Source organism: Lonchura striata, chromosome 7 (assembly GCF_046129695.1).
Source record: "Lonchura striata isolate bLonStr1 chromosome 7, bLonStr1.mat, whole genome shotgun sequence".
NCBI classification, from domain to species: domain Eukaryota; kingdom Metazoa; phylum Chordata; class Aves; order Passeriformes; family Estrildidae; genus Lonchura; species Lonchura striata.
The window spans coordinates 4486132-4500175 of NC_134609.1; the positions used below are offsets into that span (position 1 = coordinate 4486132).

Here is a 14044-nt window from a genome sequence, read left to right on the forward strand (position 1 = left end):
GAGCACTGAGGGAGGCAGAGCAACACCGAACCTGTACCAGCAGCTGTGGAGCAAACAGCAGGACTGACTGTGCCTGTCGTGTGCATGTCACCTCAGTGTGACAGCTGTGCCCCTCGCCAGGCTGACTGGTGATGTCCCAACAGCCTGAAGAAAGAATTCCCTTTCACCCCAACCCCGCCTCACCACTTACTAGAAGTGACAGTACAATGACCATCATGAAAAAACACACAATTCTGCTAACCTGTCCAAAACAGTTGTTAAAATGGGAGGACCAAAGAACAAAATTAATGTCAATCCACTAAAACCTGCTAAGAATTGAATCTGTGATAATTTAACTCCTCTTAGACTAAGAAGAGGCACCCCAAAAAAGCATTCTCACTTAAAAGCCAGGCAAAGACATTGTATGTGATACAAAAAGAACAGTAAAACACATGAAGAATTAACATGTGAAAGAAACATGTTGCCATTATGTCAAATAGTGTTTTTTATATTTTATTAACAAGCAAGCATCCCTGGAACTGGGTCTATATAAAAAATACTTCATGAACCAATCAGAATACAAGGGAGTTATATAAATTTATTTTATGCAACACTGATTAGTTTTGAAAATCTCCATTTTTAATGTTTTCATTTCAATTTTCATTTAAAAAAATCACTAAAAGGACACAACCCACAAAAATACAATCTGTATCTGCTCTATATTTACAGATAACTGGTCACTGTTAAGGCACAGATTTAAAACTAACATTTTATGTAGCAAGTCAAATATTTGTGCATAATGTAACACTAACAATACGATACACTGTACTGTTATATTCCCTTTGTGGAATCAAATAAGTGAGAATTTTCTTTACTTCCAGTGTGGTTTTTTTTTTTTTTTTAATGTGAAGCCCTACTGAAAAATAATGTTGTTCATGGGAAATTCTTCACTTTGGTGTAGATGAAATAAGCACTGCTCAGTAAAAGACCACATCAACTTAATACTGTAAGAAAATAAATTTCTGAGTATAGTACCGTCTGGATGGATAGCACGTACCTACAAGAGGCTAAAAATCTGAGTGCAAAGCTTTTGGATGCTTTTAAGTTTAGGCAAAATAAGCAAGAAGGGGTTGCAGAAAATTCTGTACAAAGTGTTGCTGAATATTTAGTTCATTAAAATATTTTATGAAATAAGGAGTCTGAAAACAATTTGATTTGCAAGCACTGGACTTGCAAATCCAAATATTTAAACAACAGCTTATCTGTAAGCACATAAACAGTCCGTGTGAATGGAACTATCCACATGCTTAGAAGCAAGCACAAGTGTAAATAGCTTTAGAATGAGAAGTTGTGGCTTCACAGAGGGTTTCCATGAAGTTGCTCTTGCCTGTGCAACACACACAAATCTCTCCTAGACATGTGGACATTGACTCTTGGCATTGAGCACAAGAAGTTGCTGTGAACAACTGTGTGAATACCAAATACAGCTTTAGCCAGTCACATCTGCAGTGCCATTTTAAAACCAGACGAAGCTGCTACTTCATCTACAGGGGAAGTCACCCAGGTATACACCATTAAGTAGATATGGCTGAAATGAGCACTGAGCAGCAATTTTTAGCTAACCACAAGACTTTATACTATTGCTTGATCATCTATGCCCTCAAGTAATAGTCTCTTGAAATTCCCTTTGTGTGTGCAATTTTCGCCATACATAATTTTGCATTCTCACCTTAAAAGAAAGAATTACCCATGGAAAGTGTCAAAACTCTCTCACCCATTTTTGCATAAGCCCCAACTACTGTAAATGTCATTCTATTGCCTTCTGTTAAGAGCACTTGACAGTGGTTTATGTCCATCTCAAAAGGCTTGTACACGGAACATAAATAATTCATTACAGTAGAGGTAAGGTAATTCACAATATTTCTCATGGGAATGCTTTTCAATTAATGCTTGGAAACTACACATAGCATTGCAAAAAGAGGCACTTTATGGATTCCTTCATTCCATTGAAACCCTTCATAAACCCATGACACAACACCTATAAAGGCAGAGAAATAACATTGCCAAATCTTTTGGACTTTCACAGTATAAGAATGCAAAATTCAGCTCTAGCCACTTATAACACGGACTCTTTCTGTTGAACATAACTTGTTTCAGAAATAGTTCATCTCCAGAGTTTCAAACACTTCTGCAGCTGACAATTACAAATCTAGACTGAACAAAACAGATGCTATCACACCTATTTTATGTAGGTCACTTCACTGCTGCATGCATAGTCATGTAAGTAATATGCGTCATTTATTAAATGGCAACAGTGCTGTCTTGTCAAATTAGATTAGTTGTCTGTTTAATCAAACTGACAGCCCAGAGCTCTAGTTTGATGAATGCCTTTTGGTCTCTACCATAAATCTGCAGTAGATCAGTTTAATCTGTTATGTATTGTAGGTATATAGATTCTAAAAATAAAAGTCTGATATAAATAAGTGTCCTTCAGTGGCAGGGTACTAAAAATAGCCCTTTGCTTTGAGACAACTATTAAAAACAGTTTTAGCATAAAGGCAGCAGTTAAATATGTTGACTGAAAAGGGTTAATATTGCAAGGTCCATTTTGGTCTTTCATTGCATTTGTTACAGTGAGTATTATTGCAGGCAGCATTAGACTGCTTTATAAGAGCATAATAGGACTGGTCCACTACCAAGTGACTTGATTTTGGAACAATCTCTTCAAATAACTACCCAGGAGACAGAGAGGAAAAAAATCTGCATAAGAACCAGTTTCTAGTACCATTATAGTGAGATGTGACTTAATGCAGGAACACCTGAAAAAAATTTGATTAGTGCCAATATAAAAATTGAAATGGAAATGAAAGAGAAATAAATTTCCACAGGACAAGAAATCAGAACATGTAAAGTGCAGAAAGACCTCAATAATTATTTTAAGCAGTACCAGAAAAATCCATCTTGATAAAGCCAAATCTATTGCTCTCTGGCATCCCAGCTCTTCATTCTTCCTTCATTCAACAAAGTACAAAATTCAGTGCATACATTATAGTTATAGGTAATAAAATACTAAACAAAGAACCCTATATTATTATTATTGCAAATTCTGTCCAACCTACATGAGAAAAACGTAACCCACATTTGGTGTTTCAAAAGACAACTGACAGAACGTGTTCTCTCCGATTTTTTGGCACGGTATTGTGCAGACAAAACGCTTTGGTCCTTGACACCCAAACTCCCGAAGTGCAGAGGGTGGTGTGCAGTGAAGGCTGTCCACAGGATTGCCATGTCCATCTTCCCAGCTGATTTCTGAGCCCAGCCTCCTGCTACCAGCGCCCGCTGACACTGGCAATGTCCGAGTGATACTGGCGTGGCAGTCGCCCGCTGGCTCCGCCTTCCAGGAACGAGGCACGGATGTTGGATGGGTCAAAGAGCTTTCTTCGGTTTTTGTTCAGTTCTGGAGGGGTCAAGCACACCCACAGAAATCTCCCATCAGAAATTAGTTTTAATGCTTTATGGCAACCAAATGCACACCTTCTGTTTAAACAAAGTATTTTAGACATGTGGTATGCACTGAATATATCTGTGATGTACTCCTTCAATCAGCAAACAGGATAATAACAGCATCAGGTTAAGACTTAGAGGCTCTACTTGGGACAATCCTTATTTGGCATTGATACAGTGTGAAGTAGATAATTTTTTGCAATATTGATTTAGATCAAATTGACATAGCTGAAACTTTAAAAAGTTTCTGTTATCATACTCAAAGACTGCAATCTTATCTGGAAACCCAACCATGCAGCATAGACTGAGATTGACAGAAAAGCTTGTTACCAATTTGATAATTTCTCAATGCACAATTCTTTATTTTAATAAACATAAAACTGAAGCAGTATTTTACCAAGGACTTTCAATAAATAAACAGATGCTCACCTCTCATTTAAATATGAACCCTAATCTTGTATTAGTAATAGCTTATCTGAAATATTTTTATTTTCCCCACTTTCCTGTTCTTGTAAACAAACTCTGTACTAGATACAAATCACTGAGATTACGTAGATTTTCAAGACTGCTACTGAACTAAATACATTTGCAAACCAAAAAACAACCAAAAAAACACAAGCAAACCAAAAGCCCCCTAAAAGTAGGCACTTTTTCCCAGTAGGATGACTGCTCTGCTAATCAATAAAATGGAGGACAGGGAAGCAAAAGGTTGAAAATGCCAGTTGTGACAGGTATGTGGTGTTGTTCAGACCCTTCAGTGCTTGGAATCCCAAAAATTCCTGAACCCACGATTTTGGAGCACCAAACTTCACAATGCGAGATGAACTTTCTACCAAGGTCCTGCTTTACAGGACAATTGCAAGTGAGCTGTTATCAGGTAACAGGAAAGCTCTACAAAGCCTGAGTTTAAGCACCTCTGGTCAGGGGCAAGATAATATTAACTCTGTAGACTCTAGTCTTACTTTTCCATCTTCCTAAGCCTTTTTTCCTTTTTTGGCTATAAACACACAATTTGAGTGAGAAGACTACAAAGAATTCTTACTCTCAATAAATGCTATTCTGTGTTTTTTACCTGAGATTGCAAGCAGCATTTTTCTTCTGGCACCAAAAGTGGTAATTCCCAACTCTTTCAAATCTTGATCAGTAAGAGTGAGGAATGTCTGCAGATCAATCTAGAGTAAAAACAAATAGGAAAAGTATGCAAGACAAGTCTTTCCACAAAAGTATTAAGTAATAAATGTGGCTCAGAATAGCTTTTTCCCTGCTCCATTTTCCAGTTACTCATGTAAACAGCAATCATGGTTTTTCAATGCCTGTTTCACACAGTTGCTCAATTTACTACATTTGTGTCAGAAAAGGAGAAATTTAAAAGTAAACAGTACAGGAAAAGCAGAGAAAATCAGTTAGTCTTATTTATGAGTCTTGAGGTTTTGAGTATTTACCACAATTGTAAGATGTATGACCCAGCTTTGAAAGAACAGGTCATGAAAATCCTGTCACAAAGTGAGCTCTAAGTGGCTTTTGATGAAGAGACAGCAGAACTAGTGCTGGAAAACATCCTACCAACACAATAAAGCTGCCTCTCGAAGGAACACCAACCTCTTGCTGCTGGAACACATCTGTGTATTTGCCCAAACCAAGCTTGCTGAAGAGCTCAGGCAGATCAGATCCCTTAAACAAACTGTTGAGGTTACAGCCATTGCTTCCTGTCAGCGAGGAAATGCAGTCCATGTAGTTACTGCTACTGAGATAGTGTTCAGCTGGAAGGGAACAAGTGCACTCTTCAGACACGTCACACAAGGGCATAGCTTCCCACCAACACAGTATTCAGCTAGAACATTACATTTACAAAGTATTTAAATATTTATTTTTCAGAAAAAAAAGCCTCCTCGTGGTCAGAGAATGAACAGAATAGAGCAATTTTTTTGTTAATTAAGTTTCAGTGTTGCTTTTCTAGACACCTACTTTTGTCCAGCCAACTCATTGCTGTTTCTTTTATCCTTTATCCACACATTTTATTTTCTGGGAAAGCTACAGCTGCCATAGAACACAGTCTTTCACTGCCAATGTATTTGTGTTTCTAATTTCATTTTAACACACATGTAAATACATTTTTAATCCTTAATTATTTTAATTAACCTAAAACTTCCATTTTTGTCCAATTAGGTTGAAAACATCAATAGATTGATTTCAAATAAAATTGTCATCTCTTCAGTTCTTCAAGTACTTATAATATGATGTGCAGCCATTCACAGCTCAACTAATGTACTTTTTAAAGCCATGACTATTTTACCTAATTGGAGTTATCCTTTCTTACCATGCCCAAATTTTATTATCTGTGTGCTTTGAGTTTGGGATTTATGTTTATTCACTTTTAAAAGAAAAAGCAATTAACAAAAAGTAAAAACAGCCAGAGTACTTATTTCCCCATAAAGCAGATAGGTAGTATGGACTTAGATTCTCTACCTCCAGTTTTCCCTTTTTCAGAAAGGCATTACGAAAAAAAAAAAAAGTTTCTAGGAATTGAACTAAAGTAAAATTTCAACTTTTAAACTTCCAACAATGCTGGAAAAACATACAGCCTGTATCCACAGAAACCAGTATTTAAAATCATACTAGGCCATGCCAAACACATGGACAAGCTTCTTTTCATGGAATTGCATGGGTTGGAAGGGACCTGAAAGATCGTCTCATTCCAACTCCCTGCCATGGGCAGGGATACCTTCCACTATCCCAGGCTGATCCAAGCCACATCCATCCTGGCCTTGGACACTTCCAGGGATGCAGGGGCAGCCACAACTTCTCTGGGCACCCTGTGCCAGGGCTTTAGCACCCTCACAGGGAAAATTTTTAAATTTTATCTGACCTAAACCTACTCTCTTTGTAGCCACTCCCTCTTGTTCTGTCACTACATATTCTTGTAAATTTTATTCCCATGAGGAGACATGCTTTAAAATCCAGTTTCAGCATCGACTGACTTCACTAGTGAGCAAATAGCCCAATACAGCCCTAGCTGCTGTTGCATTGCCAACAGAGCAGAATGAGAGTGGTCTAGAAATAAGCCTTTTTACAGGTCTGCTTTCAGTACACCTTGAAAAACCCACTCCAAGACAGCAAAGACTCTTCAGCAAGGATGCCTGGCATTTAAAAAATATCTTTAAAAGTTTTCCTTTCAGATCATCATTTGTATTATTACGTTACACAAGCTTACACTTCTCAATTTGTAAAAAAAGTAATTGTAAGGCGTCAGTAATTTAAATCTGGTGTGAAGTCAGGATACATTCATACCAAAATAAATATTGGTATCAATATGATTATTTTCTTTTAGTCAGATAATAAGAGCTTATTAACCTGATTTGTTTTGTTTCCGTTTGGGGCTGCCAATTGAGGAGACAAAGTCGTGAGCAGTGGGTCCAAGCCCATTCCGGTCTCTCCAGTTATCAGATTCACTGCCATTTCCCAGGTGCTCCCGACTGCTGGACCGGGACAGAGACATGGATGAACCCTGCAAACCACAGAAAGAAAATTCGGGCTGAGAACAGAGCTTCCATTGTGACTCAGATGTTTTCTTTGAAACAGCTCACTTAAAAAGCAGCTTTTAATGCTCGCAAACATTCTTTTGGCAGTTGATCAATAGGCAAATAATTGCAAACCGGACGCAAAAACAGCAGGTGTGCTTAAAACATATGCAATTTACAGTTTTTAAGCAGAAGTTATTTAAAGACCATGATTCAAAATAAATTGCTCGGTATTTCCAAGTTTGTTTCCAAAACATTCCACGGTATCAAATTCCCACACAAATTTTAGACAAAGCAGTCTATTGACAACATCCCTTCACAGGGAAGAGAACATAACAGAACATTTATCTGAAGATAAGTGGATCAAGTACACACTACTTGACAACAGTCTTGCACACAATACTACAACAACAATTCTGCAATGCCGTGTGAATTTGTAGCTGTTTTGTCTGGGGTCTTTTTAATTAGGTTTTCATGTACCTGTGAAATACTTATTATCAACTGTAATCACTGTTTATCAGAATGTAGCAATACAAGGCAGCAGTATTCCATGAGAACATACCCAAAAGAAATCGACCTTAGAGATGCCACATACTTATGTGAGCTAAAAACTATGGAAATTAACAATTTAATTCTATAAACTGATACCAAATTGCAGCTGAAAAGCATCACTTAGGAGGCAATCTTTTACACTATTTAGTAAAACTGGTACCCCTGAAGAAACACTGCTCTTGTTTAGAATCACATACCCACCTTGAGATTTTAGACATCAAGGCCTGGAGGAAAATCCCACCCTAATTCAACCAACATAGAAAAGCATGCAGTTTTTTCTTTCTCCTAGTTACTACTGCATCTCATGTAGCCAAGACTACCAGACGTAGCTGAATGGCTCAGGAAACTGATATGCCAAGAACACCAAGGCACATTTTTATCCCAGCTGAGTATTTATTTTGCATTAACAGACAGGCATATCCTAGAGAACTATGAAGTCCCCTTCTTCAAGAAGCATACCATTTACAATTTATATAAGCAAGACAGGAAAAGGTGTCCCAAGGAAGCTGGTAAGGATTACAGCAAGGAATCACACTAAAAAGTAACTTCAGCATGCCTTTGAAAAGAAAGGAACAAATTCCCTGCAAGATTCTCGTGCTGGGACTGTGAAGAGAATTGCTGGACTCTGTCTGCCTTCTGCCTGGGAAAATTCTGAGCCCAGTGACTAGTGCAAGTAGAGACAGCTGTTCCAGTTCTGTCCACAGAAGGAAGGATGAGCTTTTTGTTCTGCTGTTCTCCTCTACCATGCAGTGATACATGTAGTTTATCTGTCATATATACTCTGTTCTCATTAGGTTACAAATTCCTGCTGCTGGTTTGCAGCTACTGAAATGTTTGGTCCTGTAAGTTTTTCAAAACTCCTTTAAACAAATATATTTTAAGAAGCAGACATCTATGCCCTATGACTTATCTATGAAACAGATGTAACTGCGTGTTGAGCTCAATGTATTCCATATGCCTTAATATTTATGTTAGAAATATTTTTCACCATAAAAAATATCTAGAACAGTTATCTGCAAGACTTTGTTTTTACATTTCTCAAGAGAAACAACTGTACCATTCACACAAAGTAAACTTTCATTACAGTATACTTTTATATACCTCATATGTAGTTGTCATGGAAGGCTTGTATGATACATGATTTGCTCTCCTTAGTTCCTTGATAGTTTCTGCAGGCATTGATTTAGAGAACCCCAAACCACTCCATGTGTTTGTTGGAGTTCTCACTTCTGTTACAACTGGCTTCTTTAACATAGCTGAAAATACAGAGACAAATCAGTAAATCTCAGCCTTAGTGAAGGTACTGAGAGGATAATACTGAAGTGATGTTTGCTGATGGCCTGAGCCCTGCAAACCCTAAACACCTCCACTTGCTACACAGCTTGAATCCTACCCTTCCTTAAAGCAATCTACTCTGCCAGAAGGTAGTTAAATCCCACAGGGCTGCATAGAAGCCAAAAAAATCATACCTGTTTCAAAGAGAGGACCTACTGTTTTTCTTTTGGTGAACAGGTAATTTGGTTTATTTTATAACAGGGTCAAAGACATGGTTAAGTATCTTACCAATCCTAGAACTTAATTTATCCCTGATATAAGAGGCCACTTAGCTGATATGGCAAACACCTTCAAGTTTAATTTGCATCCAAATAATGTGAAGTGTTAGAGCAATAAGCTCTCTGAAAACCATATTGATCATTTGCACATGGATGCACTTACACATCCCATCTGCAAGCTGCTTATACTGTATTTTATACTAGGTTGGTATTATGAAATTTTTTGGAACATTACACTAATATACAAATGTTTCACTACCACTTTCAGATTTTATTAGAAATCAGATTACAAAACTGAAACTTCAGGAAATTATTTCATCCACGTGCTAACAAGCTTTTCAGAAGTCACTGTTCATCCACATACCTTTGGTTGCTAGTAGTTTCTTCTGTTCATAGTCAAATGCCTAAAAATTAAACATGCAGAAGGCAATTTAATTGCAATTCTAACTAAATGTCACTCCAGTACCCATCTCTGTGAAAACAAAAGTTTTCAAAATGGCCAGTGAATATGTCTAGGAGAAACTTGAAATATGCAGAGCCTTAGTTACTTAAAGTGTTCACTCAAAGATTTTAAATAACTATCTGATTTCCATATGAGTTTGGCTGCAGCAGTATTTACAAACTGCTTATGAAGAATTTTTTCTTCAATTTTTTTTTTTTTTAATAAGATATCTTTCAAGCATAGTTTATCTTCCTTAACTATCTGTTCTTAGCATTTAGAATATTCCTCAACAGTACAAAAAAGATAATATATCTTTGCAAATCTAGGCACTATAGTTATTTTCAGTAATCTTTCAGGTTTGGTTCTCCTCCATGCATTCATCTTGTGAAAGGAAAAGAACGTAAGTTTTGAGAGAATTTAAAGAACTTTTGCTTGTAGTCTATGTCAATGGAAGATGTAAGGTTTAAATACCCCTGATTAAACAAGCTACACTTTGCTGAATTATAAACTAGGAAATCTAAACAGAAAACTATGAAAATGCTGTATAAGCCTGAAGTATTGCATTCTCTACAAAAAGTATCTAGAGGAATAACTAAAGAAAAGGGCTGGAAAACACTAGTCTTTCTCTTGTTCCACTACTCTGTACAGTCTGGTTATACCCACACTTCAACAGCTCTAGTCTGAAAATAACCCTGTTATTGCTTCCTGACAAATAGTCAAAGGGATCTCCTCCCTCTTTGGGGAGATTTGCAGTAACATGGCAGTAGTTTATATTTCTAGGCTGTAATTAACCAAGCTGTCACTGCATATGAAAAGTTGTAATATGTATTTTGTAGCTATAATTTTCTCCAAGCGACAATGTAAGATTTCTAACAGGCAAATGACGCTTGTGGAGACAAACACAGCCACACAATTTTCTGTACTTAAATTTTTCTTACTCAACAGAAGCATAAGAGCTTTTCTGTTTTCACGACTTTTCATTGACTACCCACTCCTCAGTGGAAACAGCTAATGCCTTGGCTGTGAATGCTTTTACTGAACCGATAATGGCAATTCGGTCTCCAGGGCCAGCCACCTCTGCATTCTATGGTAACTTCCCTCTGCAATTAGCAAGACTTACACCTGCCTGGCTTCACTCAGGGAGACCTACCTGCATATTGACAAAGGAGGGCTGTGTAGCCAGCCGTGCTCTCTCCGAGTTCTGCTGGGCAGCAGCCGCTCGCTCGGCCGCCCGCTCGCTGCCCGGGGCCTTCTTATCCGCCACGGGGCTCTCCGGGGCGCCCAGCTCGGCCTCGGCCAGCAGCCTGTCCGCCGTGCTGCGGGACAAAGCGTTTTCAGCAATATTTCCAAATGTTTCAGCTCGCCTATGCTTTTTCCTCTGTCGGTGAAGGAAAGCAAGTGTTTCGCCTTCCCGTATTACCAAATGCAAGGTATAGCTTATAGATTCAGTTTTGAGCTGCTTGGTATCTGGAGTTATTGCATGCAGTCCTACACAGTGTGATTTCCTGTTTAGCCTTGCTCAAGCCAGCAGTTCTAAGAGGTTCATAGTTGTAAGATAGGAAAAGATTGCATAACAGGGACTAAGAAAGTTGATATAGGTCCTGCATGCTTTCACAGCTTCAATAACTGCAGTCCTTCAGGCTTACATTACCTCTTGGTGCATTTTTTTTTTTTTTTTTCAACTTGGCCACATTTTAGGACTACACTAGAACACTATCAACTCTTACTTTGACAAGTGATCATGTTTTAGAAGCTGTAAACTACTACTCTCAAGGCAACTGTGAGCACTATGTCCTCAACAAAAAGAATGAGATACACAAACAACCAAATTTGGTTAGCAAGATTCTTTGGATTTTTAAACTGTGAAAACAGAATTAAATACATATCATAGCCTTAATAGTTCAAATAAATAAAGCAAAAGAAAATATGTGCCTCAAAAGAGTGGTGATAAACAGTTCCCAAACAAACACTGAGAACATGAGTACATTGGACAAAAACACCGCATTAAGAACAAAACCTGTGTTGCCAAAATGCATTATGACTCAAACAAGCTTTTCCCATGCTGGGTCATTACAGCGCCAACCCAACCAAAATCATCACTGAGACAAGTGTGTGAGAACATGCTGCTATGACCTGAACACAGCTTTCCTAAGAAGAAAACAGCGTTGGGTATACACAAAAGGAGAAAGCTGTCAGAAATTATTCTCTAAGCAATCAATAAGAAGCCAAGTGCAAAGTGTATAGTTTAGAAACAGACAATGTAAGTTCCTCTGACAAGAATCTCCACTCTTGTGGAAGAGGAAAAGACATTTTAAACCCAAAGTCAAATAGGATGAACAAAAAGCATTCAAAGTGTGCAGCTGCCAGATAAACAGGGGGCTATATTAATGCCTAATGTGATGGAACATCAAGGCCAAATTAAATCAGTTCTTTGAATTTCTTATGACTGAACCACTACCTCTGTGTACAAAAACGTGTGAAGTAATTTTATGTTGTGGAAGTTACACTAATCTGTGTTTATACACTCAGCTTACTGTAAGTGGGAGTTTTTGGTGCCTTGCAGTAATTCCACTGTTTGTCTCTTGGCACAGGCCTGCTTGGAAGAGCTCATCATCTGCTTCAGGTCACTGGTGTTCGCTGAGTGCGACGGACTCCGAGGCATGCCCACTTCCACAAAAGCATCATTGCAACCTACCAGGCCAAGAAAAGGAGACTTAAACAACCACCCTGCTGTGTTCTAGGGAGCTCTCTGGGGGAATGGTAACTGTGGGAGAAAAACTCCTCCTCCTTCTTACAGGACTGTACTCAGGGATAGCTATTTGGTCAAGGTTAAGCAATCAAGACGTGATAGTTCAAATGCACAAAAAAGGTGTCAGTATTCACATATACAGTAGTCACACTAAGTATTTTCTTTCTTAACATGTTTATTTTAAGTAATATTAATAACAAACAAACTGACAACTCGAAGTGACTAAGTATTCTGAAGAATTTATACCCAGTTTTAATAGACTTTGCCAGGTGGTCAGGTAACTTCTGCTGGGGTAAGAGTGCCCCCCACTTTATGTTGAAATATCTTTAGAACATATTTATAGAAATACTTATCACCTTAAATTATATCATTTATATAATAAATTAAGGGTATATAAAATATACCTTTTACTCAGATCAGCATTTCAAATGACCACAACTCTAAATAAGAGATGATCTCCTTGATCAGTACTGACAAAGGAAACAAGGCCTTACATATATTTGCTCCAGTTGAAGTGGGGGTGGTTTCCTCCCCTCCAAGAATGATAGGGACAGTCAATTACTTTACCTTCTAAAAGGCAGCATAACTGAAACGCTGCTGCAAAACACATAAAATTGTTTCCCAGTGTCATCTAGGTTAGAGCTACACAATTTTTTGCAAAAAACCTTATTAGGAACATTATTTCCTTCTGTTAAAAAGGAAAAACTAAAACATCATTTAAAGCAGCAGAGTTTAGTTAAGGTGCTGGACAAAATACTAAAATTTTCACAGGTTATCTCCCTCTGCTCCTACGGAATAAGTAAAATGATGCAAGTACATCTATGTTGATTAAAGGTGTTTCTATCAACAGTACAGCTCAGTAACTACAGGTTGTGTTTACTTTCCTTGACAATGAATCTGGGACATCCAGAAATATTTACCTTGAACATGGTTGCAAAACCAATTCAGAGAGAAAATTGTTACATTTTTGTATCGTGAACTCTACACAGACTGTACAAACACTGCAAGACAAAGGAACGCAGTGTCAAAATCTCACCTTCTTCACTATTTGCCTTGGCAGCCACTTGTTCTGAGGCACCGTGAGCACTTGTTTGCCTTACTCCATCACTGTGGTTTGTGCTCAACACGTTTTCTCCCAGCGATGTGGCAGACAGTGCAGCATACTTGATGTTTGAGGCCTGAAAAGATTGTCACAAATCACTGAAGTGATTTTTATGCTTAAGGAAATATTGAAACAATTTCCCCTTTCTATATGTGCAAGAGAATGACAAGTTCACTCCTGGTACAGCAGAACAATATGTTTGAATGTTCTATTTCTCAGTCTTAAAAGTCATATTCTAAAACATTGCTGTGTGTTTTTAAACTTTATAAAGCTTTATAAATCTACTAATATAGCTAGTTTTCTCTTTCTACTTTTCTTACTAGAGATCTAGTATAAAGAAATCAGATTCTCCAGCATAGTATCACTTACCTTTATGTGACCATTTAAAGAAGGTGAACCTTTTTTACTTTCTGATTGCATGCCATTAACATGAACTTCAACAGGAGTCAAGCCTGGTGGTGGAGATGGAGTGTTTTGACCATAATTAGGCACTCCAGACAGCAGAATACTAGTTAAGGTTGCTTGGGCAGTAGATGGTATCATTAGGTGTGGAATAGCAGAAAAACCTGTAACAAAATTTGGTTCTGTTCTGATTAAGTGTCTCATTTAACTTCCTCAAGCATTACACTATTTTATCTAAATTTT

At 37.8% G+C, this 14044-nt stretch overlaps 1 protein-coding gene across 4 annotated transcripts in view; it reads right to left on the reverse strand.

The window, feature by feature from the left end:
- Positions 1-476: 476 nt before the first annotated feature.
- The window catches only part of BICC1 (BicC family RNA binding protein 1), an 88991-nt gene continuing 75423 nt past the window's right edge, over positions 477-14044 (reverse strand). For all 4 annotated transcript variants that reach the window (XM_021548516.3, XM_021548517.3, XM_021548519.3 and 1 more), the window contains 10 exons: positions 13769-13965; positions 13334-13475; positions 12083-12239; positions 10699-10864; positions 9471-9510; positions 8655-8809; positions 6835-6988; positions 5083-5243; positions 4556-4655; positions 477-3436 (listed from right to left, as the gene is read on the reverse strand). In XM_021548516.3, the coding sequence (XP_021404191.2) occupies positions 3306-3436; positions 4556-4655; positions 5083-5243; positions 6835-6988; positions 8655-8809; positions 9471-9510; positions 10699-10864; positions 12083-12239; positions 13334-13475; positions 13769-13965 (1403 nt within the window). In that variant the 3' untranslated portion in view covers positions 477-3305. The remainder of the gene's footprint in view (positions 3437-4555; positions 4656-5082; positions 5244-6834; positions 6989-8654; positions 8810-9470; positions 9511-10698; positions 10865-12082; positions 12240-13333; positions 13476-13768; positions 13966-14044) is intronic.